The sequence below is a fragment of the Carassius auratus genome, chromosome 27, assembly GCF_003368295.1.
Source record: "Carassius auratus strain Wakin chromosome 27, ASM336829v1, whole genome shotgun sequence".
In the NCBI taxonomy this organism is placed as follows: domain Eukaryota; kingdom Metazoa; phylum Chordata; class Actinopteri; order Cypriniformes; family Cyprinidae; genus Carassius; species Carassius auratus.
In genome coordinates this window covers 5,047,899-5,073,496 of record NC_039269.1, presented here as the reverse complement: position 1 = coordinate 5,073,496, position 25,598 = coordinate 5,047,899, and the positions used below count along the sequence as shown (strand labels likewise).

Sequence of the window (25,598 nt, the reverse complement as noted above, 5' to 3'; positions counted from 1 at the left end):
ACACCAGACTGGGAGAAAAACATAGAAGTTGCGTCCAGTTTAATGAGCTGCATGTGAATCAAATGTTTAATTATTCCAGTCACAGTTTGTTGAATTTCATCACATCATAATAAAACAACAGGAAACCTTGAAATTACTGTAAAAGAAAGACTCATAACGGATCGACATGGATGTTCAGAAGCTCAATGATCGGGTAACATTTCAACTCTAAATCATATACTTAATAAATGTGTTCATGACTGTGATCAGAATGAATTTCTAAACATTACAGGCATTAATTGCCATGAATATAATGTCACAGTAAAGTGTTTTCTTGAACTGAACTGTGTCCTGCACATGTTTTTGGCAGGTTTGATGAGACTGAACCTGTCTCTAATCACAGGAGCATTGTGGGAATCACAGATGATGCCGGACGCTCATGAATGTTAATCGATCTGACGCTGATTGTGAGATTCTGTGCTCATTGTTCGCTGTGTGACTGTGAATCATTATGGGCTGCAAATAAAAAAACTGAAAAAGTCACACACATTTACTCTGCTGAATAAACCAGAATATATCTTAGATTCTGTTGTTTTAATATACCACTAATAATTATGAATACTACAGAAACACACATTATGCCTTAATTTTTTGTTTTTTGTTTTTCCACAACACTCCATGGATGTCCGTAACAAAAAAATTCTGCATCTTTTGTCATGTTGAAAAGGAGGTGTTTTCTCAGAGTTTGAGGATGGACAGCTCACACAAGGACACAGATTACTGTAATGAAAGAAACTCGTTTTCTGATTAAAGTGTGTATTGAAGCACATTCAGAGCCTTGGTCACTAGCAAGGTACCCTCAAAAAGGAGCAATCCAACTACCTTCAAACTGAGGAACTTGTTTTTTGCTCATTTTCCACTGTATGAAATCAATATATTTTTAGCTCTTTTGTTCTTTTGTTCAGTAGTTTTTTTCTAAAAGGCTTGATTTAGCTTTCCATGGCACCAAACACTCGTCATTCAGTCAACACACATCAACTCCAAACCAATAAACAACAAACACTCCACTGACTACAAGCCTCCCGTCATTCACACCACAGTGCAAACAAAGTAGGGGTTGCACCGACTCATCGACTAATTAAGAAGGCGCAACAGTATAATCAATCTTTGAAGGACATCCACATTTACGCACCATTTCCAAACAGTTAAAATGACAAATAAATGTATACTCCGAAAGGTCCACAAGACATGTGTGATTATGTAACTGGATGCTCGAAATTGAACGGGAGAACGCACATTCTAAACAGTTTATTGTACAGGTAAGTTAATCGCTGTTCGAATCTAGTGCTGCACTGTAACACACACACACACACATACACACACACACACACATACACAGACAGCAGCTCGTGTGTCGTGCAGATCACTCACGCGGAGATGTACTGTCAATGCTGTTCTGTAATTTATCAACAAAATAGCTTGGAAACTGAAAAGGGTTAGTAATAACAAAATCCCACAGCGTCACTACTACAGGAGAGATGCTGCCATGTAGAATTAATTCACACACACAATCTCTCTCACTAATGCATTCATATGAATGTAATCTGTACTGTGCTATTCATCTGTATCTGATTTAGAACGAGCTATAGAATCTGTGAGAAATAAAACGACCCAAAGGCGAATTAACTGATTAAAATGAACTGTTATAGGAGCAATAGCCGTGTCGCAGGGCTGTGTCATATGCATTAGGTGTTTTTCACAGCTCCAGACTTATTTGTTCATTAATGACATCATCAGTGACTAGTCGACTTCGTCTCGACTTTCTTCAAAAATTTCATTAAAAAAATCAGTAGTCATTCAACTCCTAAAACAAAGAGCTGTGGGGCAGCTGTGGCCTAATGGTTAGAGAGCTGGACTAGTTAACAGAAGGTCGCTGGTTTGGGTGGGGGATGAACAGCGCTCTCTTCCAGTCTTTCGGCAGGACGCATTGCTCTGGCCTGGGCTCTGGCTCTCCTCAGTTTGCGGAGGAAGTAGAGACGCTGTTGTGATTTCTTGGCCAGTGCTTCTGTGTTTTCAGTCCAGGAGAGGTCTTCTGTGATGTGCACACCCAGGAACTTGGTGCTGCTCACTCTCTCCACAGTCGCACCGTTGATGGTCAGAGGAATGTGCTGAGTGTGTGCTCTCCTGAAGTCAACAACAATCTCCTTCATCTTCTCCACATTCAGAGAGAGATTGTTGTCACTGCATCACTTGGCCAGGCGGCTCACCTCACTCCTGTAGTTTGTCTCATCTCTGTTGCTAATGAGACCCACCACAGTCGTGTCATCCGCAAACTTAATGAAGAGGTTGGAGCTGTGTGACGGTGTGCAGTCATGGGTCAGCAGAGTGAAGAGGAGGGGGCTCAGCACACATCCTTGGGGGGCCCCAGTGTTCAGTGTGATGGTGCTGGATGTGTTGCTGAAGACCCGTACTGCCTGAGGTCTTCCAGTCAGAAAGTCCAACAGCCAGTTGCACAGCGAAGTGTTGAGCCCCAGCTGGATCAGTTTGTAAATGAGCTGTTGAGGGATGATTGTGTTGAATGCTGAACTGAAGTCTATGAAGGGTAGGCTAGTGGAGGGTAGTGGAAATGGCATCATCGGTCGAGCGGTTGGACCGGTATGCAAACTGGAAGTGGTCCAGCGAGGGGGGGGGGTGACTTGACATGGTGCTTGACCAGCCGTTCACAGCACTTCATGGGAAAAGGAGTAAGCGCAACTGGACAGTAGTCAATGAAGCAGGATAGAGACGGCTTCTCCAGGAATGGAATGATGGTAGCTTTGAAGCATGTGGAAACAACAGACTAAGCGAGATATTGAAAATGTCTGTGAAGTGAAAGTCATGACATTTGCCAAGTATGGTAACCCATACTCGGAATTGGTGCTCTGCATTTAACCCATCCAAGTGCACATACACAGCAGTGGGAAGTGAACACACCGTGAAGCTATATATCCAGTCAGTCTATTGTTCGTTATCTGGCTCGGCTCGGTGTTCATCTTCACAGCAGTTCAGTCAGTCACTGTTTGAGTAAATGAATTCCGGGATATTGGTTTGTTTGTACTCAGAGGGAGTGTCAGCCACATTAAAAAAGTTAACAGCTTAAGTCATTTGTGGATTAATGCATATTAGAGACGCAAACTGTTTAAAACGCTTCAGTTCGATTTGGTGAACTGGTTCAAAAAGATCCGGTTACATCAAATGATTCGTTTGAACCGGATATCACAAACTGCTGTTTTGAACTCTCTCACAACAGACACGGAAGAGAAGACAATGCTGAATAAAGTCATAGTTTTTGCTATTTTTGGACCAAAATGTATCTTTCTGGACATGGACAGTAGACCGTACACACAGCTTCAATGGAGGGACTGAGAGCTCCCTGACTAAATCTAAAATATCTTAAACTGTGTTCCGAAGATGGACAGAGGTCTCACGGGTTTGGAACGACATGAGGGTGAGTTATTAATGACATAATTTTCCTTTTTGGGTGAACTAACCCTTTAATATGAAAATGTCCTGTTGGTGATAGGGGAACAATTGTAGTATACGCTCTAATGGGTCGTGATGGTGCTCAAACTACAGCCAGACCAGCACAGATCCTACTAAATCACAAAAGAAGATGGAGTGTGTGTTTGTGTGTGTGAGAGAGAGAGAGACAGGAGAGAGTGTTTGTGAGAGAGGGAGAGAGAGAGAGAGAGAATCTGTGTGTGTGTGTGTGTGTGTGGGTGTGAGAGAGAGAGAGAGTGTGTGTTTGTGTGCGTGTGTGTGTGTGTTTGTGTGAGAGAGAGAGTATGTGTGTGTGTGTGAGAGAGAGACGAGAGAGAGAGAGAGAGAGAGAGAGAGAGAGAGAGAGAGAGACAGTTAACCATCTTCTGAGAAATTAATAAATAAATAAATCTCTGTGTTCTCTGTTTGCTCTTTTTCAGTCAGAGGAACAACCCTTTCAACCAAACAGTCACAGACTCTTTTCAAATACCTGGTTTTGGAAATAAACTACAACAGGTTAAACTAGAGGCACATGGGAATACTAAAAGAAAAGAAAAAAAGATAAATCATTCAGATTTAACTGAAGTTCAACAGTCAAAACAGTCAAACTCCAGTTCAATTAAACAAGAAGACAAGCAGCTTTGTGTTAGGGTAATATCACGGTGCTGGTTTGGGTCCGAAGAGTAACACCTGTGTTTGGAGCAGGCCTCGAGCCTAGTGTTCCAGAAGCATTCATTTTGGGCTGAAGTAACCCTAACCCTAAAACAAAGAGTATCTATTTTTCAATCTATGACTTGATACATGATGAAACCTGGAGTACATTTGGGAGACAAAAATGTATACTTTGTTGTAAATTGTTTACTTATATTACAATTCTTTATTCACAAATGTAAAGTTTTGACCACAGTTTGATGTCTTTCAAAAGGAGCAAGCAATGTATACAGAGGTCTTCCGAGATTTTATGAAAATTATGAGTAGTGATTAGGCCAAGAAATTTGATTTGTTTATTAAGTGTGAATTTGTTTGAACCCCTACATTGTTTCTCTGTCATATTATAATAAATATGAATATCTCAGTCAGTGAGGACTTGGTCTATATTATTGGTTAATGTTGAAACGCAAAGTAATTTTAAAAATGTGCAAATGTGATGACGTCAGGCCAGCAGGCGGCGCTGCGGCGTGACGTCACATGAGCAGATACGCAGAAGGAGAAGAAGTGTGAGGGGCGCGTTAGCAGAGCCAGCGCTAATAATGAAGAAATAACATAACGTGCGCGGAATAATCAGAACGATCACGCCGCATCGTGGAAGATATCGCGCTTCTGCAGTGGCGTTTGGACCGCAGGCTGAGAACTAAGACGGAATCATGGCAAACGACGAGACGCTGCGCTCGCTGATGTTCACGCTCAGTTACGTGCTGATGAAGCGGCGGCGTGACGTCACCAGCGCAGACGCGCAGCGCAGACGCGAGGTTGAGCGGCGCGTCGCGCACAGACGGTATTTCCAACAGAGACACAAGAGGATGATCATGGTGAGCGAATATTCAATTCTTCAATAAAGTAAAAAGAGGCTTAAAAATCATGGTGAAGTTAAGAAAACAGCTTCCTCAGTTTGACCCAACACGTTCAACACAGAAGAGCGTTGCAAGTAGCATACATCCAAACAACGTGCAATTTAGTCATTTTTTTATTTTGTATATTAATTACCATTTGTATATATGTATTTAATATAATGTATTTATGTATGTTTTTTTAATTGTAAAACAATTAAAATGAACAATTTTCGTAAAGGAAGTTGTAAAAGTAGACCGCTACAGACCTCTTTTCCTCGCTTTTAAATGGTTTATAAATGCGTGCGCGTTATACATGCATTTCGAATTAGCGGCAATTGGCAATCCGGCGTCAATTGCTTGAATGGACAAAAAAAATAAATAAATAAAAATAAAAACTGATATTAAATACAGACCTTTTATTAACATAACGAATAAAACCCATACTCAGAATTCGTGCTCTGCGTTTAACCCACCCAGAGTGCTCGCACACATGGAGCAGTGGGCATCAGTGAGCTCCTCAGTCAGGGTATTGAAGGAGGAGAGAGCGCTGTACATTCACACCCCACCTACAATTCCTGCCGGCCCGAGACTCGAACTCACATGGATTGCAAGCCCAACACTCTAACCGTTAGGCCATGACTTCCCCGACAATATTAGAACGTTTTTAAAATGAAAATAAAATAAGCCTAAATAAATTACACAGTTTAAATAAAATAAAATAATATAAATAAGAAACGAATATAAAATAAAAACTTAAGCTTACTAAATAAAAACACTATAAAATGGCATTTATTAACAGTGCTTCCAGAGTATTTTTCTTTTGGGCTGCGGCTCGACGTCGCTTCCTCCTCATTCTGTTCTCCTCATCTTCTCTCACGGGATTCCTACCGAGGATGACCGTTTCTTGGTCTCTGCAACAATCAGATCGTAAACACTCCGGTAGCGCGGGGAATCATATTTATTTTAAGGGGGTCACGCACCGGACGAGAAGCGCAGCGCCACGTCTTTAAAATCCGATCACATTATTCTCTACGAGTGTAAGCACACCGACGGCGTCCAGCTCTGACTCAGGGCGCTGTCCAAATTCCTGCCGCAACACAGAGCGCCATCTGCATAGTTTTATGTTAAATTAGCTGGAAATGGAAATGAGCTCGTTCGTATAGAATGTGCGTGTCCGGTGTGCGATACCTTGAGATGTACAGGCGCATAAATGCCAATTTATAGTGTTTTTATTTAGTAACCTCAACGATATCGCTGTAGATGAAGTGACCCCAACTAAGCAAGCCAGAGGCGACAGCGGCAAGGAACCGAAACTCCATCGGTGACAGAATGGAGAAAAAAACCTTGGGAGAAACCAGGCTCAGTTGGGGTCAGTTCTCCTCTGACCAGACGAAACCAGTAGTTCAATTCCAGACTGCAGCAAAGTCAGATTGTGCAGAAGAATCATCTGTTTCCTGTGGTCTTGTCCTGGTGCTCCTCTGAGACAAGGTCTTTACAGGGGATCTGTATCTGGGCTCTAGTTGTCCTGGTCTCCGCTGTCTTTCAGGGATGTAGAGGTCCTTTCTAGGTGCTGATCCACCATCTGGTCTGGATACGTACTGGATCCGGGCGACTGCAGTGACCCTCTGATCTGGACACAGACTGGATCTGGTGGCCACGGTGACCTCGGAACAAGAGAGAAACAGACTAATATTAGCGTAGATGCCATTCTTCTAATGATGTAGCAAGTACATCGGGTGTTATGTGAAGTGTTCCCGGTTCCGGTTTACCTAATTAATGCAGCCTAAAAATCCTTTAACGGATTTGGATATTAAAAGCATATTAGTATGTTATGTGTAAGTCAGGTTAAAGAGATGGGTCTTTAATCTAGATTTAAACTGCAAGAGTGTGTCTGCCTCCCGAACAATGTTAGGTAGGTTATTCCAGAGTTTAGGCGCCAAATAGGAAAAGGATCTGCCGCCCGCAGTTGATTTTGATATTCTAGGTATTATCAAATTGCCTGAGTTTTGAGAACGTAGCGGACGTAGAGGAGTATAATGTAAAAGGAGCTCATTCAAATACTGAGGTGCTAAACCATTCAGGGCTTTATAAGTAATAAGCAATATTTTAAAATCTATACGATGTTTGATAGGGAGCCAGTGCAGTGTGGACAGGACCGGGCTAATATGGTCATACTTCCTGGTTCTAGTAAGAACTCTTGCTGCTGCATTTTGGACTAGCTGTAGTTTGTTTACTAAGCGTGCAGAACAACCACCCAATAAAGCATTACAGTAGTCTAACCTTGAAGTCATAAATGCATGGATTAACATTTCTGCATTTGACATTGAGAGCATAGGCCGTAATTTAGATATATTCTTGAGATGGAAAAATGCAGTTTTACAAATGCTAGAAACGTGGCTTTCTAAGGAAAGATTGCGATCAAGTAGCACACCTAGGTTCCTAACTGATGACGAAGAATTGACAGAGCAACCATCAAGTCTTAGACAGTGTTCTAGGTTATTACAAGTAGAGTTTTTAGGCCCTATGATTAACACCTCTGTTTTTTCTGAATTTAGCAGTAAGAAATTACTCGTCATCCAGTTTTTATATCGACTATGCATTCCATTAGTTTTTCAAATTGGTGTGTTTCACCGGGCCGCGAAGAAATATAGAGCTAAATATTATCAGCATAACAGTGAAAGCTAACACCATGTTTCCTGATGATATCTCCCAAGGGTAACATATAAAGCGTGAAGAGTAGCGGCCCTAGTACTGAGCCTTGAGGTACTCCATACTGCACTTGTGATCGATATGATACATCTTCATTCACTGCTACGAACTGATGGCGGTCATATAAGTACGATTTAAACCATGCTAATGCACTTCCACTGATGCCAACAAAGTGTTCAAGTCTATGCAAAAGAATGTTGTGGTCAATTGTGTCAAACGCAGCAATAAGATCCAATAAAACTAATAGAGAGATACACCCACGATCAGATGATAAGAGCAGATCATTTGTAACTCTAAGGAGAGCAGTCTCAGTACTATGATACGGTCTAAATCCTGACTATGTTTCTTATTTGTTTGGGTCCACAGCTTGCCGATTTCAGTTTTTTTTTTCAGCCTATACATGGTGGTAATTTTATTTGTTATTTTAATAAAAGGTCTGTATTTAATATCAGTGATCTTTTTTTTTGTCCATTCAAGCAATTGATGCCAGATTGCCAATTGCTGCTTATTCGAAGTGAATGTATAACGCGCACGCATTTTTAAGCTATTTAAAAGTCAGGACTGTCCTTGTAACAGACACCATATTGTACGCTACTGATTCAGGAAACAGTCCTTGTCCTCCATAAAATGTGCTGCACACATCTGAATATTTGGGTTGAACTGTTCTGGAACAGTGTCATAAATACAACTTAACCTCTGATTTCTAGTTGTGTCCTTTTTTTGAAGACCAAAGTAGTTTTGCTTTCAAAACGAAATGCACAGCGTCTACACGACATGATGCCAGCAGCAACAGAGAGAATAAAAGTTGCACCTTCTTTCTTTGTGTGAACATTTGGGCGTCGTTATGCAGCTCTTCCCACATCGTGACGTGTTTAAATGAAGAGGCGTTTTAGGAGGGCCTGGTTAACTATTAACTTTTATAAAGAATATATTATTGAATTTGGGTTTTTGCAACTGTACAGATCTTCTTTATGCACCAAGAACTTGTAACACTCCAAAGAGGAAGAAAAAAATGTAATTGCATCATATGACCCCTTTAAAGAACAAAGCATTAACACATGTTAGACTGCACCCCATAAACATAATCAAGTCTAGAAAAAAAAGTCAACCACCCCTTTAATATCGTTTACATTTATTTTTAATAAAATACTTCATTACTCATGTCTGCTAAAATTCTATGACCTTTTAATACTTAATATAATCTGAATACGAGACGTTCTGTACACTCCTGAACTGTGCATGTGGCTCTAACTGAGCTGTCTTCCTCTCGCAGATGATGATCGCTCAGACGTCTCGTCCGGTCAGCGGCCCGCCGGCGCGCCCCACACGGGTCTGGAGCAGCATCGAGAGCACCGATTGGTGGGAGCGTGTGGTCATGCGGGAGTTCCAGCCCTCTGATTGGCTGGAGAAGTTCCGCATGACTAAAGAGACGTTCTTCCTGCTGTGTGGGAAGCTGAAGCCGCGTCTGAGCCGTCAGGACACTCGTCTGCGTCCGGCGCTGCCGCTGGAGAAGCGTGTGGCCGTGGCTCTGTGGCGTCTGGCCTCTAACGTGGAGTACCGCACCATCAGCGCTCTGTTCGGCGTGGGACGCTCCACCGTCTGCAAGTGTGTGAGAGACGTGTGTCACGCCATCGTGCTTCTGCTGCGACCGCTGTACCTGCGACCCCCGAGCGAGCAGGAGCTGGAGGACGCCGCCAGACTCTTCTCCACCCGCTGGGGCTTCCCTCACTGCGTGGGAGCGGTCGGCAGCCTCCACGTGCCCATCATCGCACCGTCCAGCAACACCAACAGCTACTGGAACAGCCGCGGCTGGCTGTCGGTGGTCACGCAGGGCGCGGTGAACGGTCTGGGGCAGTTCTGGGACGTGTGCGCTGGGTTCCCGGGCAGCACCGAGCACTCGGCCATCCTGCAGAACTCCACGCTGTGGGCGCGCGGCTGCGACGGCTTCCTGCTGCACGAGCCACCGCTGGACTTCATGGGCCGGCCGCTGGGCTTCCTGATGCTGGGAGACGCCGGATACCCACTGAAGAGCTGGCTGCTGAAGAGCTTCCCCGAGTCCAGCGAGCTCACAGAGAGTCAGAGAGTGTTTAACCGGCGTCTGGAGCGGGCGCGGGGCGTGGTGGACGAGGCCTTCCTGCGGCTCCGAGCGCGCTGGCAGTGTCTGCTGAAGAGGAACGACTGCCGCATGGACGTGGTGCCCACCATGATCCTGGCCTGCTGCGTGCTGCACAACGTGTGCGAGGTGCACGGAGACGAGTTCATCGAGCGCTGGGAGGAGGCCGTGAGGACCGAGGAGAGTCCACAGCCCGCAGACGAGGTGTCGCCCGCCACAGACGACCGCGACGGAGAGGAAGTCCGAGCTCTGTTCTGTCAGTACTTCCTGCAGCAGGAGACGCAGCAGCGGACGCTTGGTGTCTGACCGGGATGTGCTGCCACGCTCTGGCTGTTCTTCTCCTCGGTTTTGTGCTGTGTGTTTTCCAGAACTTGATCTGATCTGTTCACTTCAGACACATCTGAATGCAGAACATCACAGTGAGAGTAACGAACTGTACAGAAAGACACCGGGACAGAAGTTTGTTGGCTCAGATCTGCTGTGGGTTAGTTAGTGTAGTGATTGCTGGAGTCTCTTTAATAAATCATACCTGATTCAGATCATCAGCTCATTAGCAGACAGTAGGCTTATTCCAGACGCAAAGCACAGTGAGAGCGATTGGAGAGCAGACGACTCTTTATGCTTTTGAATGGCTCTTGCGGTGCTTTGATGTCACACCCCTGATGTGTCTTGAACAAGACTACGCCAGACTCTCCAGGGACGGTTGGGGACCGGTGAGTTCGTGGATGCTGTTAATTAATGTCATTCTCTACACCTGTGTGAAACTGAACTGATTTATACATCAGCAGCTGAATCAATCACACTGAGACTCAAGTATCCGGAAGAGAAGAGAAAAGATCCTGAAGATACAGATGTTTTTCATCATGAAGACTGTACACCTCTGTACTGTGTCTTCATTCACTGGCCTTCTTTTAGATCATTAAACATAAACAGTAATGTTGCCTCTCATTAGGATCATATTCTTCCTGATGTTTGTATTGAACCAAGTGTCATGTTTTTGTTCAATAAAAGTCACTGGTGTCCTTTGCTGTATCCATTGTTCTTTAAAATATCTTCTTTGTCTTCCAAACTGGACACAGGTTTGAGCGGCGAGTAAACGATCACAGGATGGTCATTTCTGGGTAATGATCAGTTTAACAGTGCTCCTCATAAAATACCATCTGTCTCTGTGAGGGTTTAGAATAATCTGAGGATTATATCTCCTGTTGTCTTGAGATAATATCAGGGAAAACAGGTGTCTTCGGGTCAAGGGTCATTCTAGGTTCTCAAAGATATACTTTAGGACCTGTAGATGAGTGTCATAAGGGTTAGGGTTTTTGATTGAGATTTATACATTTAGTTTTCCATTAGTGTGTGGTTTGTTAGGAGGACAATATTTGTTTGAGATACAACTATTTGAAAATCTGAGGGAGAAAAAAAATCAAAAAATTTAGAAAATCATCTTTAAAGTTGTTCAAATTAAGTTCTTAAGTTTTCTCAAAAGTTTTGATATATTTACGGTAGGAGATTTACAAAATGTCTTCATGGAACATGGAACGCTTGCTGAGGGACATCATTCAGCATCATCACATATCAAGCCAGCAGCACCGAAGCAGTAGCACAGGAATATTTGTAGAAATAGACAACAATACATTGGATGAGTCAGTTATACAGTATTGTTCAAAATAATAGCAGTACAATGTGACTAACCAGAATAATCAAGGTTTTTCGTATATTTTTTTATTGCTACGTGGCAAACAAGTTACCAGTAGGTTCAGTAGATTGTCAGAAAACAAATGAGACCCAGCATTCATGATATGCACGCTCTTAAGGCTGTGCAATTGGGCAATTAGTTGAAAGGGGTGTGTTCAAAAAAATAGCAGTGTGGCATTCAATCACTGAGGTCATCAATTTTGTGAAGAAACAGGTGTAAATCAGGTGGCCCCTATTTAAGGATGAAGCCAACACTTGTTGAACATGCATTTGAAAGCTGAGGAAAATGGGTCGTTCAAGACATTGTTCAGAAGAACAGCGTACTTTGATTAAAAAGTTGATTAGAGAGGGGAAAACCTATAAAGAGGTGCAAAAAATGATTGGCTGTTCAGCTAAAATGATCTCCAATGCCTTAAAATGGAGAGCAAAACCAGAGAGACGTGGAAGAAAACGGAAGACAACCATCAAAATGGATAGAAGAATAACCAGAATGGCAAAGGCTCAGCCAATGATCACCTCCAGGATGATCAAAGACAGTCTGGAGTTACCTGTAAGTACTGTGACAGTTAGAAGACGTCTGTGTGAAGCTAATCTATTTTCAAGAATCCCCCGCAAAGTCCCTCTGTTAAAAAAAAGCCATGTGCAGAAGAGGTTACAATTTGCCAAAGAACACATCAACTGGCCTAAAGAGAAATGGAGGAACATTTTGTGGACTGATGAGAGTAAAATTGTTCTTTTTGGGTCCAAGGGCCACAGGCAGTTTGTGAGACGACCCCCAAACTCTGAATTCAAGCCACAGTACACAGTGAAGACAGTGAAGCATGGAGGTGCAAGCATCATGATATGGGCATGTTTCTCCTACTATGGTGTTGGGCCTATTTATCGCATACCAGGGATCATGGATCAGTTTGCATATGTTAAAATACTTGAAGAGGTCATGTTGCCCTATGCTGAAGAGGACATGCCCTTGAAATGGTTGTTTCAACAAGACAATGACCCAAAACACACTAGTAAACGGGCAAAGTCTTGGTTCCAAACCAACAAAATTAATGTTATGGAGTGGCCAGCCCAATCTCCAGACCTTAATCCAATTGAGAACTTGTGGGGTGATATCAAAAATGCTGTTTCTGAAGCAAAACCAAGAAATGTGAATGAATTGTGGAATGTTGTTAAAGAATCATGAAGTGGAATAACAGCTGAGAGGTGCCACAAGTTGGTTGACTCCATGCCACACAGATGTCAAGCAGTTTTAAAAAACTGTGGTCATACAACTAAATATTAGTTTAGTGATTCACAGGATTGCTAAATCCCAGAAAAAAACAATATTTGTACAAAATAGTTTTGAGTTTGTACAGTCAAAGGTAGACACTGCTATTTTTTTGAACACACCCCTTTCAACTAATTGCCCAATTGCACAGCCTTAAGAGCGTGCATATCATGAATGCTGGGTCTTGTTTGTTTTCTGACAATCTACTGAACCTACTGGTAACTTGTTTGCCACGTAGCAATAAAAAATATACTAAAAACCTTGATTATTCTGGTTAGTCACATTGTACTGCTATTATTTTGAACAATACTGTACATTTTTAATTTTATGCCAAAAATGATTTTGTATTGTTGTCTATTTCTACAAATATTCCTGTGCTACTGACGACTGCTTCTGTGCTGCTGGCTTGATATGTGATGATGCTAACTGTTGTTCCTCAACAAGCGTGTCTCATTACATCCGGATTATCTGCGTCTCTGGAGAGAGAGAGCGAGAGAGAGAGAGAGAGAGAGAAAGAGAGAGAGATGATGATGATGATGAAGACTGACGCTCGCTCACACGCTCCTGTTCAGAGGAAGGTTATCCTCCGGCCGGCAGCATGTTGCATCCGCTCCTGATCTTCATGGTCATCGTCAACATTTCCATGAGCATCATCTTCTGGACCTTCTTGATGTCGGAGGTCTTCTTCAAAGAGGCAGAGACAGAGGAAGTGTCTCCGGCGTAGAGTCATGTAGATCTTTCTCTTCTGCAGCTACAGAACGCTTTCCCTACATTGTTAAGTTTCCCGTCAGCCTTCTTTTTTTCTTTTGTCCTGTTTGTTCTGTAACAAAAGCATGATTTGGGAATTGTGGAGCACTTATTCATGTACAGGTAAGAGAAAAACAGTCTCACTGTTCAATGTATTACAACATGTAATTATGTATTAACTCTTTACATAAGATATTTCTTGAAGAAACAACTTGCCCAGTAGGAAATGGTGCCTTTTTCTGTCATTTCACTACAGTTCATCAACTTTCAGATCACCAGTCAGCAAATATTCTTCTTCTTAATGGTCTTTTCTCAGAATCTTATATTTTATTATTAAACCTTGAGCACTACTATTCAGAATATTTGAGAGGTTGAAGACCCATTACTACAGTCAGCACTTACTGTATTTCCTCAAATACATGAAGCCTTTTTATATGATGAATGGAGACATTCTACTTTGATCTAATGAAAACATAAATGCATTTCTTTCCATCACACACTAAAATAGTCAAATAGTGTTTGTCACAGAGACACAAATGGGACTTTTCTTGAAGAAGAGTTGCTGGTTATGTTGCTTTATTTCACCTGAGAGAAGAAATGAAATGACTGATGAAGCGTTCTGTTCTGAGACGGTTGTGTGTGATTCAGAGGAGACTGTGATGAGACACACATGAAGGAGCAGATCTGGGGTCCGGGGGGGCTTGTAAGCAGGGCAGTATGGGATCTGAGCTGAAGGCTTATTAGATAAACAGTTGGATTAGTTTTGGAGATGCATATGACAGCGTTTTCAAGTGCGATCAGTGGATAATAGCAGTACAGGCGTCTCTGAGAGACACAACACCGCTGCATGACAGAACACCAGCATGTTGCACTGGCTCCTGATCTTGATCATCGTGTTCAACACCTCCATCACAATCGTGGAGTGGACGTTTCTCTTATATGAGCTGATGAGGTTAAATTCAGAAAACCCAGATGAAGTGTGCTCGGAGTAGACAGAGCGGCACGGCTCGGGAGCATGAGGAGTTTAGTCTCACATCATGTTCACAAAGAAAATAAGTGTTACGGTAAGAATTGCGTTAAAGTTTCTATAGCTCTCTGTAGAGTCTGTGGTGTGAAGTGCTCCTGTGGACGTGTGACGCTGGTGGGGCTTCTTCCTGCCCATTATTCTCTCCTGTGCTGGATGAGATGGGAATTTCTGGATTTCTGGTTCTCCTAATCTGGGGAATGTTGGATCTGCTGGAACACAAGCTTTGATGAATCTTCTCCTTGTTCTCTGCGGCTCAATCGTTCCCCTGTAATCCAGGCAGATATAAACTTTGAAAACCTAGTGTAAATGGGCGGTCCTGTCCTGATGAAGCTCGTTCACGTCACAGATATTGACATGTAGTCCACGTTTCCATGTTCTTCTGATGGTCTGTACCTCCCTGTTTGTGTGTTTTGTGACGGTTGTTTATGAGTCCATTAAACTGCCCGCTGTTCTTCAGAAAGATCCTCCTCTGCTCAGCTGAGCTCTTCACAACACTGAGCGTATGATATTAGAGATCCGTCCTCAGAGGATGACTGATGGAGGGTTGTGTCTTCTAATATAAGCAGTGTGTGTTCTGCTCCTTCACACAAACTGAATGGTTTTCATCGTCTCTCCTCAGACTGGGTGTTTGGCCCTAAAACTGAAGCTGGTGATTCTGAGCGCTGTGAAGAGGAGAGGGTTCGGATGGAGGAAGAACGAGCCGGTCTGCTGCCGGGATCCAACATCACCGAGCCCCGTCATCATCACAGGATCCAGCCTTCATTACATCTCTAAACTATGAGTCTACATACAGGAGAGTCGGTGCCAGCTGTCATTACTCTGGCTTTTATGTTTTCAATTTGTCTTTAGCATGTTTTTATCAGACCAGATGCTCTTTTAGCTGCTGTAGAGAAGCAAAGTGCAGATAACAGTCTTTCAGCATGAAAAGAGGGCGTGGTCATGTGATCGCTGTGATGTCATCAACGTAACCACTGTGTTCTGTGATGCCAATAAAATAAATTCTGGGATAGTTCATATTTTGGCACTGTATATAAATAAACAAGAAGGCATAGATGATGCAAATGAAAAATAGAAATAAAGCCTCTCCTCATTATGGAACCAACAGATTCTTGTGTCTGATTCATCTTCATGAGCTACGAGATTATTCTAAAGCCTGTCTGAGTCAATGAGGACAGAAACATGTGAGATGTTCTGCTCTAAAACACCGCAGCAGAATCTCATGAAGCTGTCCAGAGCTTAAAAATCAGAAGAAAGAAATGCATCATGCTAAATCATGGTGACAATTAACTATTTTTTATTGTGTACTGTTTTAATTGAGCTGCTGTTATTAGACCATTTTATTAGGTTTTACAATGCTAGAATATAACTCATGAGGTTTATTATTAATAAAGTTAAATTCTGTGTACCTTTTCTCCCACTCAGTTTATGATTAACCCTAACCATAACCAGTCTGTAAGCCGTGCTAAAGCTGGATAATATCTGCTGATAAAGCCTGTGACCTTGAGCGTCTCAGCCAATCACAGCGGCTCACATGCGTACATCAACACCTCCATCTTTTATTCTTCATTCACTGCTGGAGCTTCAGAGGAAGGCGACAATGTGATCATATAACACTGTGATTCCGCTGGACGGATGACATCTGACCTTCATCACGGCCTGTGAACAAACTCTCACCTGGACGTATGTATTAGCTTACAAGTCTATAATTGACATGATAAAAGTTCATTATAATGTGAGCTCACTGAAATACTGTGTGTAAGGAAACTATTGAGATATTATGAGAAATCAACCAATCTGTTCTGTGATCAGCTCATTGATCATTGAAGAGCAGGGTCAGGTTAGGGTCAGTTGTTCTTGTATTGGTGTTAACGTGAGGATGTGTTCTGGATAAGAGTGTGATGGCCGGGAGTGAGCCTCCTCTGCTGCCCCCATCTGGTGAGGAGGAGGTGTTCTTCAAGAATTACATCCCACCTGCTCGAGACGCCATCCATCTGCCCATTCACGTCTTCTACATCATCCTCGCCTCCATCATCATAGTGTTGACGCTCTAACGCCATCATCGGCCACCTCATCAAAGACCTGATCCACGACCTGGCAGGTGAGATGAGACGCTTAAACATGATCAATGACGGCTACACTCCTCAAATACTAGTTTAAAGGGTTTAGCTCTGCAAGCTTAATCTAGTATAGGCTTTTCAGTCTTTCTGAAGTCAATTTCTTCAAAAATTAGTGACGCCTACACTTCTAAATTATAAAAGGCAGCTATCAATAAGTCTGGTTCTGTAATAGATCTGGCCATTGGTGTAGTGGTGCCTGGAGAAGTGGGTATACACTTAATTTATGGCCCCATTTTTTTTTTTAAAGCAACCCAACAAAGGATAAACACTCTGTGACATAAGACTAGTCTTATAATTAGTAGTATATTTATATCCATTTATATCTATCTATCTCATATTTCATATATCTCATTTAGCTCACCTCATTGGACCAGTAGTATTTGCATGTTGTCAATTAACTTCTGCTGCTAAAAATCATCATAAAGTTAATATTAGTTAATGTTAATTTATTATTAATAAAATTAGTCACAGAAGAGGTGCAGTTTTTGCAAAAATTCATGTTTTTTATCCAATTAATTTTAATATAATTAAAATTATATTAAAATTACAGCATCCAGTATAAAACACTAGCGTTTTTAAGCCAAATACAAACTGAAAAGAATCATTTACTGACCATCGGTCGGGTTTTCTCTGAACTTACTGTTTGAACACATTCTTTTACTGGATCCTTGGACTGAAATGTTTACAGGAGTTTACGGATTTTAACACATGCTTGTGCTGGACTGTCGTGATTTTGGGCTAATGCAGGACACCGAATGAGGATTTAGAAGTGGGTAATGCAAAACCGACTGATAAAGAAGTGGGTATGTGATGTTTGTGACCTAAACACCATCTCCTCGTCTCCTGCAGACTCTCTGTTCGGCCAGCAGCCCGAGGAGACACCCATCAACCTGTGTGAGGCCAGAGACAAGTTTGTGGCCGACTGGTGTCCGGAGACCAGCCCGGAGCTGGAGGAGATGGCCCGTGCCGAGGAGATCCGGGTGGTGATGGAGGGTAACAGATACACCCCGGCCATCTGGATCATCTCTGACGGTGTGGAGCCCAGAGCACCACGCACCGGCCCACGGGTCGCCTTCGGAAAGAACGTGTAGAGAGTTTGGCGAAGACTTCATAAAGACTGCACAGCACTGACACTCACCCTCATCTGAGCTCATATACCAGTATAGTCTAACACTGCTGGTTTAGGTTCAGTTTACACTGAGCATTACTCACGCTGTCGTACTGCGACTCCCCAGATTTGCTCTAAAACTGCTTTCATTCCTGGAGTGCTTCTTATTTCTTATTTGTGGGTCCTCGTTTCCTTTCTTCTTGCGTCTTAGCTCCACCCCCTTAGGATACGAGGGAAGGATGCAAGGAAAGGAAATGAGGACAGAGGAAGCAAAGGATGAACACTGGAAAATTCTTGACCACCCAAGCATCACGTGCGCTAAAGAGATCTGCCCTTATGTTAAGTTCTTATTTAAGGCATTTATAATAAATATTAATAAAGCAAGATGCCCTGTTGAAATATATGATATGTATGATATGATCGCTGAATCTGACTGTTAGCCACGGTTTGTTTTGGATGGTTTTTTCCTCACGGTAATGTCGAAGCTTCCAAACCCTCTCAACGCAAAAGCCTACTGGTGCTCGTGATTCTTTAGCTCCGCCCACACGTCACGCCTCCAGCCGGTCGTGTTTTTCCGGGAAAAATCGGTACAGACTATCTTTCTCTTATGAATATAATAAACCTAAAGACTTTTTGGAGTTATGAAGGATGCATTACTACTCTGTAGGTACTCAAGATTAACAGGATATTGAGTGAAAACGAGCATTTCACCCCCCCCCCCCCCTTTAAATGCAGAGCACCAATTCCAAGTATGGGCTACTAAACTTGGCAAATATCACGACTTTAACTAATATGTTTCCCAATGAGCAGGACTGAAAAAGCACCGTTTTCTGTGAAGAGCTCCCCCTGGTGGATACACAACAATCTACACGATTCAAACAATATAGATATAATTTAAAAATAGCCTTAAATTCAAATCAGATGTTCGTGAGCATATGTGTTTTATTCTCCGTGCAAAAGTACGAAAAAGAGAGAGGCTTTGACTCAGAAACAGTGATTCAGTCTCAGTTTGGACTCAGTTCGGAGCACAACAATGAAGCCCATTAAGAGCAGCGCTGACAAAACTTTTTCAACATAAATGTGCTTATTTTAAAGATATTTGTGTGTTTAAATTGGATTGTAAAGTATAAAATTGTATGAAAAATATTGTGTTTGAAATGAATCACACAATATTGTGATTTTGGGGATGTATGTGTTTTTAGATGCTGCTCTTCCACAGATATTCATGCTGATAGTCAAGGCAGTCGGGGGACAAGCCTTTTAAATTCATAATTGACTCGAATTCAAAGCCAATCCAGAAATGTAATTCAAGGCTGAATTAAGGAAAATAGAAATAAACAAAAAATTCATACAAAATTGCATACTGGCTGCTGTCAGTAAATGTAAATGAGGTTTCTATTGTCCTCTTGATTAAAGCGCTCGGTGCAGAGAGACGCATGCGCAGTTGCAGCCGAGGTTCTGATGCGGTTCGGCTGATGAGTTCAGAAGCAGCTTCACACGGGCCTGTAGGACAAGCGAAGCTCAGCGTCGCTTCTGTCTGTGAGGAATAGCGATGGAGGGATGATCGGCACCGGCCCGGTGTTTGATGATGAACCGGAGCGACGGAGCGGCGGCGGCCGAGCGGTGCAGGACGATCACGGCTTTATTCACATGAATCCGCTCATCAGCGTCACAGACACGGGCCATCGTTTCATTGCACCAGTCTTGTGTATATGTCTGATCCAACTTATTAGACAACGGGACTAATATTCGTGTTTCTGCTGAGGGTTTTCAATCCATCACTGCGTGCTGCACCTGATTCAATCTGAGAAGGACCTGCACTGTTTTTACATCAAACATGACCCACTCATCAAATAGTGTTAACTGTAGCCTATTTTTTCCACCTTCATCTCATAAGCAGTGCACCTGACCAGAGATGCTGCATCTTTCAATCTCGTCCTATTTTTGCATTCTCATCTGCTTCAGGAAAAACTCAATTTTTGGCTTCCAGAATGGAGTAAAATACAGACAGACGGACCGCAGCAGTCTCTCATGTTCACTGCCAGGGAAATAATTAATATGATGGTAGAAATCTGCATTAACTAACCCTATTAATGGAAATTGAAGTTGCTAGATTTATGACGTTATTATTGAAGATGTTTATGTGAGGCTCGTGCTGCTTCTTTACTGAGCTCTCAGTTCTGTTTCAGTGAAGGATCGGCTTTGTTTCAGATGATTCAGACCCAAACACATCTGTGATGACCCGAGAGCACCGGGAACATTTCCGGTGGACTGGCGGGCTTGATTTGGCCCGCTGCCCATTTTTTTTTACATTATTATTTAAATGCTTATCTTATATAATTGTCTGACCTATGTGATCATTGCCATGCGTGATATTAGTTAATAGATCGATGATAAATCATGCATCAGCTAGTCTCGACTGATTCTCTCCTAACGGTTTCGATCGCAGTAATCAATAATGCGCGGGACTCGAGGAAGGAGAGCGGGATGTAGATTACTGACCTGTTCAGGGCTTCAAGTGCAGGTCACATTCATCTGCAAAGGCTACTGTATTTTTGTCTTTTTCAATTCAGTAAACTGCTTGCAAATATTTGCCCATCAAGTAGCATCTCATTGTTTTCCATAGTCAGAATACTGGATGTTAAAGGACATCATTATCTCATTATTAGCCTGCTGTAAAGTAGCGTTAATACATTTAGCAGACAGAAGTTCACAACAATTGATAGTTAAAGGAGGGAGTTAGAGCAGACCCTAAACATATGGTACCTAGGCAAGATTTTAGCTGGCGCCCCTTGCATCACAGCCAATTCCACCACCGATGATTCTCACCGAAACTATACATTAACTAAGTTAGCTAATTAAACAAAAGAACCTCAGCGTCCAAAGCCAGCAACAATACTAACACTTAAATCTTAATTTCTTAATTTCAGATATTCTTTAATCTAGGCATGCAGCTAATCGTAACTTTTGCCGAATCCAATACAAATTTGGAAAAAAATTTAATATAAGCAAAAGACGAGAAAACAATGAAAATATGAAGTGGATGAAGAATATGCTTAGTTTGCTTTATTATCCTATATTTTTATCTAAAATTAGTATTGTATAATTTCAAAACCTGAAGCAAAAACAGAATGGTTTGACTTTTACTTTTTGTGAAATTAAACCTAAACCAAAAACATAACAAACAGCAGAATGGGCAGCAGAAAATGTAAATGAACTCTCTGTCAGCAGGTGGCACTTAAGCAACACGCAGTGATGCACTTGTCCTTGATTACCGCTGTGAAACCTAAAATACATTATACAGAGGCAGCATGATAGAAACATGCCATCTGTTTTCTTAAAGGGGTCATCTAAAATTAATATTGTTATGTGTGTATTTGGGTGTAATGAAATGTGTTTATTGGTGGTTTAAGTTCAAAAAACATTATTCCACATAACTGTAAATTATTGTTTCTTCTTCGCTTTTTGAAATGCATCAATTTTTACAAAGCTTATCATTCTGAAAAGTGAGGTGTGCTGTGATTGGGCCAGCTATCCAGTGCATTGTGATTGGTTGGAAGCCTCGACCATGTAACGGAAATGTTAGACCCCTCACCATACTGTGATGCTGTCTGACCCGGTTATGATGAGACAAAACCATATAACCAATTACAAATGAGACATTTGCTGCATCCAGTGGGGGAAATAACTACGGATTATAATGACTTATACTCTGAGAAACAACTAACAACAAGCTCTACTCTACACTGCTCAAAACTCGCGTTTAAATCATCCACGGCAAATCCTTTACATATGTAAACATACAAACAGACAGTGAATTTTACCATCACTATTGAAGATAGCCCATCAGTCAGGGCGGTGATACATTTTGGAGCCAGACTGGAAAACACAGTTGCCCCGGGACGTCAGGCTAGCAATTTTGTGAGCCCTGCACCTCAGATCTATCCAGATTGTGGACCATTGGTTTCCACACGCGATTCGTTCAACAAAATAAATGATTATTTTAAAAGATTGACTAAAAAGAATAATTTGTTCACGAATCTGGAAAGCACATAAAGCTAATGTTTGAGTTTATAAACTTCTATTTCATGCATGATTCGGATGAATCTGATGACTGAATGCAAAGTGTGAGTTCTAGGAGAATGTTAGTGTCGTGATTCGCTCGTATCGCTCACTAGGAGTTGCTGAATGAACCCTTTTTGGTCCCAGTCCAACCCTGGCTGGTGTAGGGATGCTGAAAGACTAGAGAGAATGAAGGTAAGGCTGCTATGATTATATATAGTGGTTCTCTCTCGGGGTCGTTGTATAGAGGGTGTGGTTACTGATGGTGAATTGGCTGCGTTGATTATCTGCGCATGCTACTCACGAAATTTGTTAATAAAACATCATGTTGTAGGCTACTCTCACAGGAAACAGTCCTCATCCACCGTAAAATGCGTTGCACTCATATTTGGGTTGAACAGATCTGGAACAGTGCTTTAAATACAATTTAACCACTGATTTTTAGTTGAGTGCTCTTTAGAAAGACCAAAGAAAGTCTTTTTGCTCTCACAACAATTCACACAGCGTCTCCACAGAAAATAAAATTTACACATTCATTCTTTGTGCAAACATTTTGGGCGCTGTTATGATGTGGTCGAAAACCAGATATAAAATTGTCCAGGTATCCATTTGAGTTTAAGTATTTGTTCAGCTGATTTAAAAACTACCTTTTCTATAATTTTGCCTATGAAAGGAAGATTAGATATTGGTCTGAAATTGCTCAAAGTTGTGTTATCAAGATCGGTCTTTTTCAGGAGGAGCTTAACAACTGCAGTTTTTAGGGAGTTAGGAAATGTCCCAGAAAGAAGTGAGGCGTTCACCACTTCTAAGAGATCTGCTTCTAAGCAGTCAAGCACACTTTTGAAAAAAGATGTGGGAAGTGTGTCAAGACAACAGGTTGATGATTTTAGGTGCTGCACTATGTCTTACAAAAGTTTTCTATCAATTGCTTCAAAAATAGACATGTATCTTTTTGATAATTTGGCCTAATCTGTCTGACCTCTGCATTACTTGAGGATGTGCTAATCGCCTTCCTGATATTGATGATCTTCTCAGAAAAGAAAGAAGCAAACTCATTGCATTTGCTGTCTGATAGCATTTCACTGGGGGGTTGTCAGTCTCTCAACAGTGGCAAAAAGAGTACGAGTGTTATTTAAGTTACTGTTTATAAGGTTTGAGAAGAAGTTCTGTCTAGCTGTGGCTAGTTTCACATTAAAATCATGAAGGCTCTCTTTATAGATGCTATAATAGTAAATTTCAAGTTTTGTCTTCCACCACATCCACTCGGCTTTTCTGCATTGTCTTTCCAAAGTCTGAACTGAATTTTAAAAGTTGATTCGATTTTTGAAAGGTTACATAAATGTGGCATACATAAATTTAATCCATTTTATATCCAAATGGGGTGTTAATAATTTTTGTTGTTGCAATGTGGGCTGGTTTTTAAGTGAAATTAAAGAAATTAAATGTCATGCTAGATTACACACATTTTCCTGGTCAAAACAGGAAAGAATTCATTCAGCAGTCCTCTGTGAGTTTACTTCATTTCTGACCATTACCGCCTGCTCCTGCAAACATTCTGTTGTATATAATGTTCTCTAAGGATGCTCCAATCAGGATTTTTGGAGTGATGATGTTGAACACATACGCCGTGCCTTGTTTACACTCGGGTCCAGTAGCGCCACACATATGTGTTCTACGCCATCACGGTGATCTGGGTCAGTTCCAGCGCTGCCACACGCTTGCATCATGGTACTGTCGTACACAATAACGATTATTATGATTATAATTAAATAAACATAGGAATCGATCAATATTAAATCATAATACACTCTGGACTAAACAGCAGCCACTGGCTTACACTGGTCACATTAACGAATGTGTCAAAACAACTTTATTTAAAGTTTTAAGCATGCAAAGATAAAACAATACACCTAGTTACATGAGATGAAACTATCTACTGCACAAACCTCTGCCATTACTTGAAGTAGCATTCAGATAGACACACCCACAGCAGGTTATGATTTGTCGATCGACAGGCTCAAATCTGATTGGCTAAAGAGTACGAGTGTCCCCCGTGTGGGAGGAGCTCACTGCCAGGAAAGTCTCAGAAATACACACACAAATCCAGGATAATTAACACATTTACAGTCCATGATGAACTTGTCAAATTTTATGAATATTCCTATTTTATGCACGTGAATTGGTTTTTGTGAATATATGTATATATATTTTGTGCTTGTGAACTAGGATTCATGCATGTTAACTGGGATACTATATGTGCATTGTGTCTTTTGTGTTAATTATTGAGTCTAATTTGTTTGCATATAACAATGACTACTGCAACTGTGTTTCCAACCGATCTGTGCAGCGCGATGCGTTTCTTTATTTATCCACCCGAGATCCCATCCTGATGTGGACCTCTACCTCATTGTACTTTCCATTAGCTAAAGTTTGAATTACCATTGTGTACGAAATGTGCTACATAAATAAAACTTGCTTTGCCTAAAGTACAATGACAAAAGCACTTCAGTAATGTGTTTATGAACATATGATTCATGGATTCCTGTTCTGTTTTTTCAGGGATTTTGTTGTGGATGGAGAGGAAAATGTGTGCAGAGCTGCTGGTTACATGACAGGTAAACACACACACACTCACTCACACAAATACACACACACAAATGCAAAAACACACATTTTTCTTTGTGACTTAAATGTCTAAATATTGTTTTGGATCACTGATTTCATAGTGAACATATATGTGTGTGTATATGTTTAACATGCATTTGTATGTTTGTAGACTGTCTGAATGAAGACACTGATAAAGTTCCTCTTCAAACGCACCCACTGAGGGAATTTGAGCAGGTGAGATCTTCAGTCTATGTCTGCAGTGGTTCAGCTCATCTCATGTAAAATTAGATCAAATGAAACTGATTCCATCATTGATCTAAAACACATCCATCTGTTTCCAAACGGCCGCTGGAGTCGTTTCAGAGGAAGGAAGCGCTCTGGACAGATGAGATCCACAGCTGCTCTCTTGCGCCATCATCTGCTGTTTGCTGTATTGCGTGTGACGTCACACATGATTGTGAACCTTGATGTTGTGTTGTTAATTGCAGTCTTCTCTGAGTGTGAGCTGCTCTGATTCAGAGAAACAACTTATGATTAGACATCCTGTGAGTTTGTGTGTGTTATGTTCTTAATGTCAGTTCTCATGTTCTGATTTCCTGTTTTTGGGAAGTCGTGGCCTAATGGTTAGAGGGTTAGACTCCCAATCGAAGGGTTGTAGGTTCTAGTCCCGGGCCGGCAGGAATTGTGGGTGGGGGAGTGCATGTACAGCTCTCTCTCCACCTTCAATACCACGACTGAGCTGCCCTTGAGCAAGGCATCGAACCCCAAACTGCTCCCGGGCGCCGCAGCATAAATGATGAACACTGCTCCGGGTGTGTGCTCACAGTGTGTGTGTGTGTGTGTGTGTGTTCACTGCTCTGTGTGTGTGCACTTTGGATGGGTTAAATGCAGAGCACAAATTCTGAGTATGGGTCACCACACTTGGCTGAATGTCACTTCACTTTCACTTTCACTTTTATTGTGCTCACTGAAACATTTAACATTTACAATAAATTCATTATTGGGATATCACACACACACAAATGTTCTAAACCAGAGCAGAGCTGAGCCGCTCACATTCAGACATCAGATGTCTAAACAGATCAGTGCTGTTAAATGTGT

General features: G+C 41.8%; 1 protein-coding gene and 1 long non-coding RNA gene across 2 annotated transcripts; both read left to right on the top strand.

Annotated features, from left to right (window-relative positions):
- Nucleotides 1–4,671: 4,671 nt before the first annotated feature.
- LOC113045166 (protein ANTAGONIST OF LIKE HETEROCHROMATIN PROTEIN 1-like) lies at nt 4,672–10,902 on the top strand. Its single transcript, XM_026205364.1, has 2 exons — nt 4,672–5,027; nt 9,031–10,902. The coding sequence occupies exons 1-2, from the start codon at nt 4,863–4,865 to the stop codon at nt 10,174–10,176; spliced, it is 1,311 nt and encodes a 436-aa protein (XP_026061149.1). The 5' UTR covers nt 4,672–4,862; the 3' UTR covers nt 10,177–10,902.
- An 8,379-nt stretch (nt 10,903–19,281) lies between these two features.
- Nucleotides 19,282–24,960, top strand: LOC113045165 (uncharacterized). Its single transcript, XR_003275962.1, has 3 exons — nt 19,282–19,451; nt 24,450–24,505; nt 24,667–24,960. It is a non-coding gene; the product is annotated as an uncharacterized LOC113045165 (long non-coding RNA).
- Nucleotides 24,961–25,598: the final 638 nt, after the last annotated feature.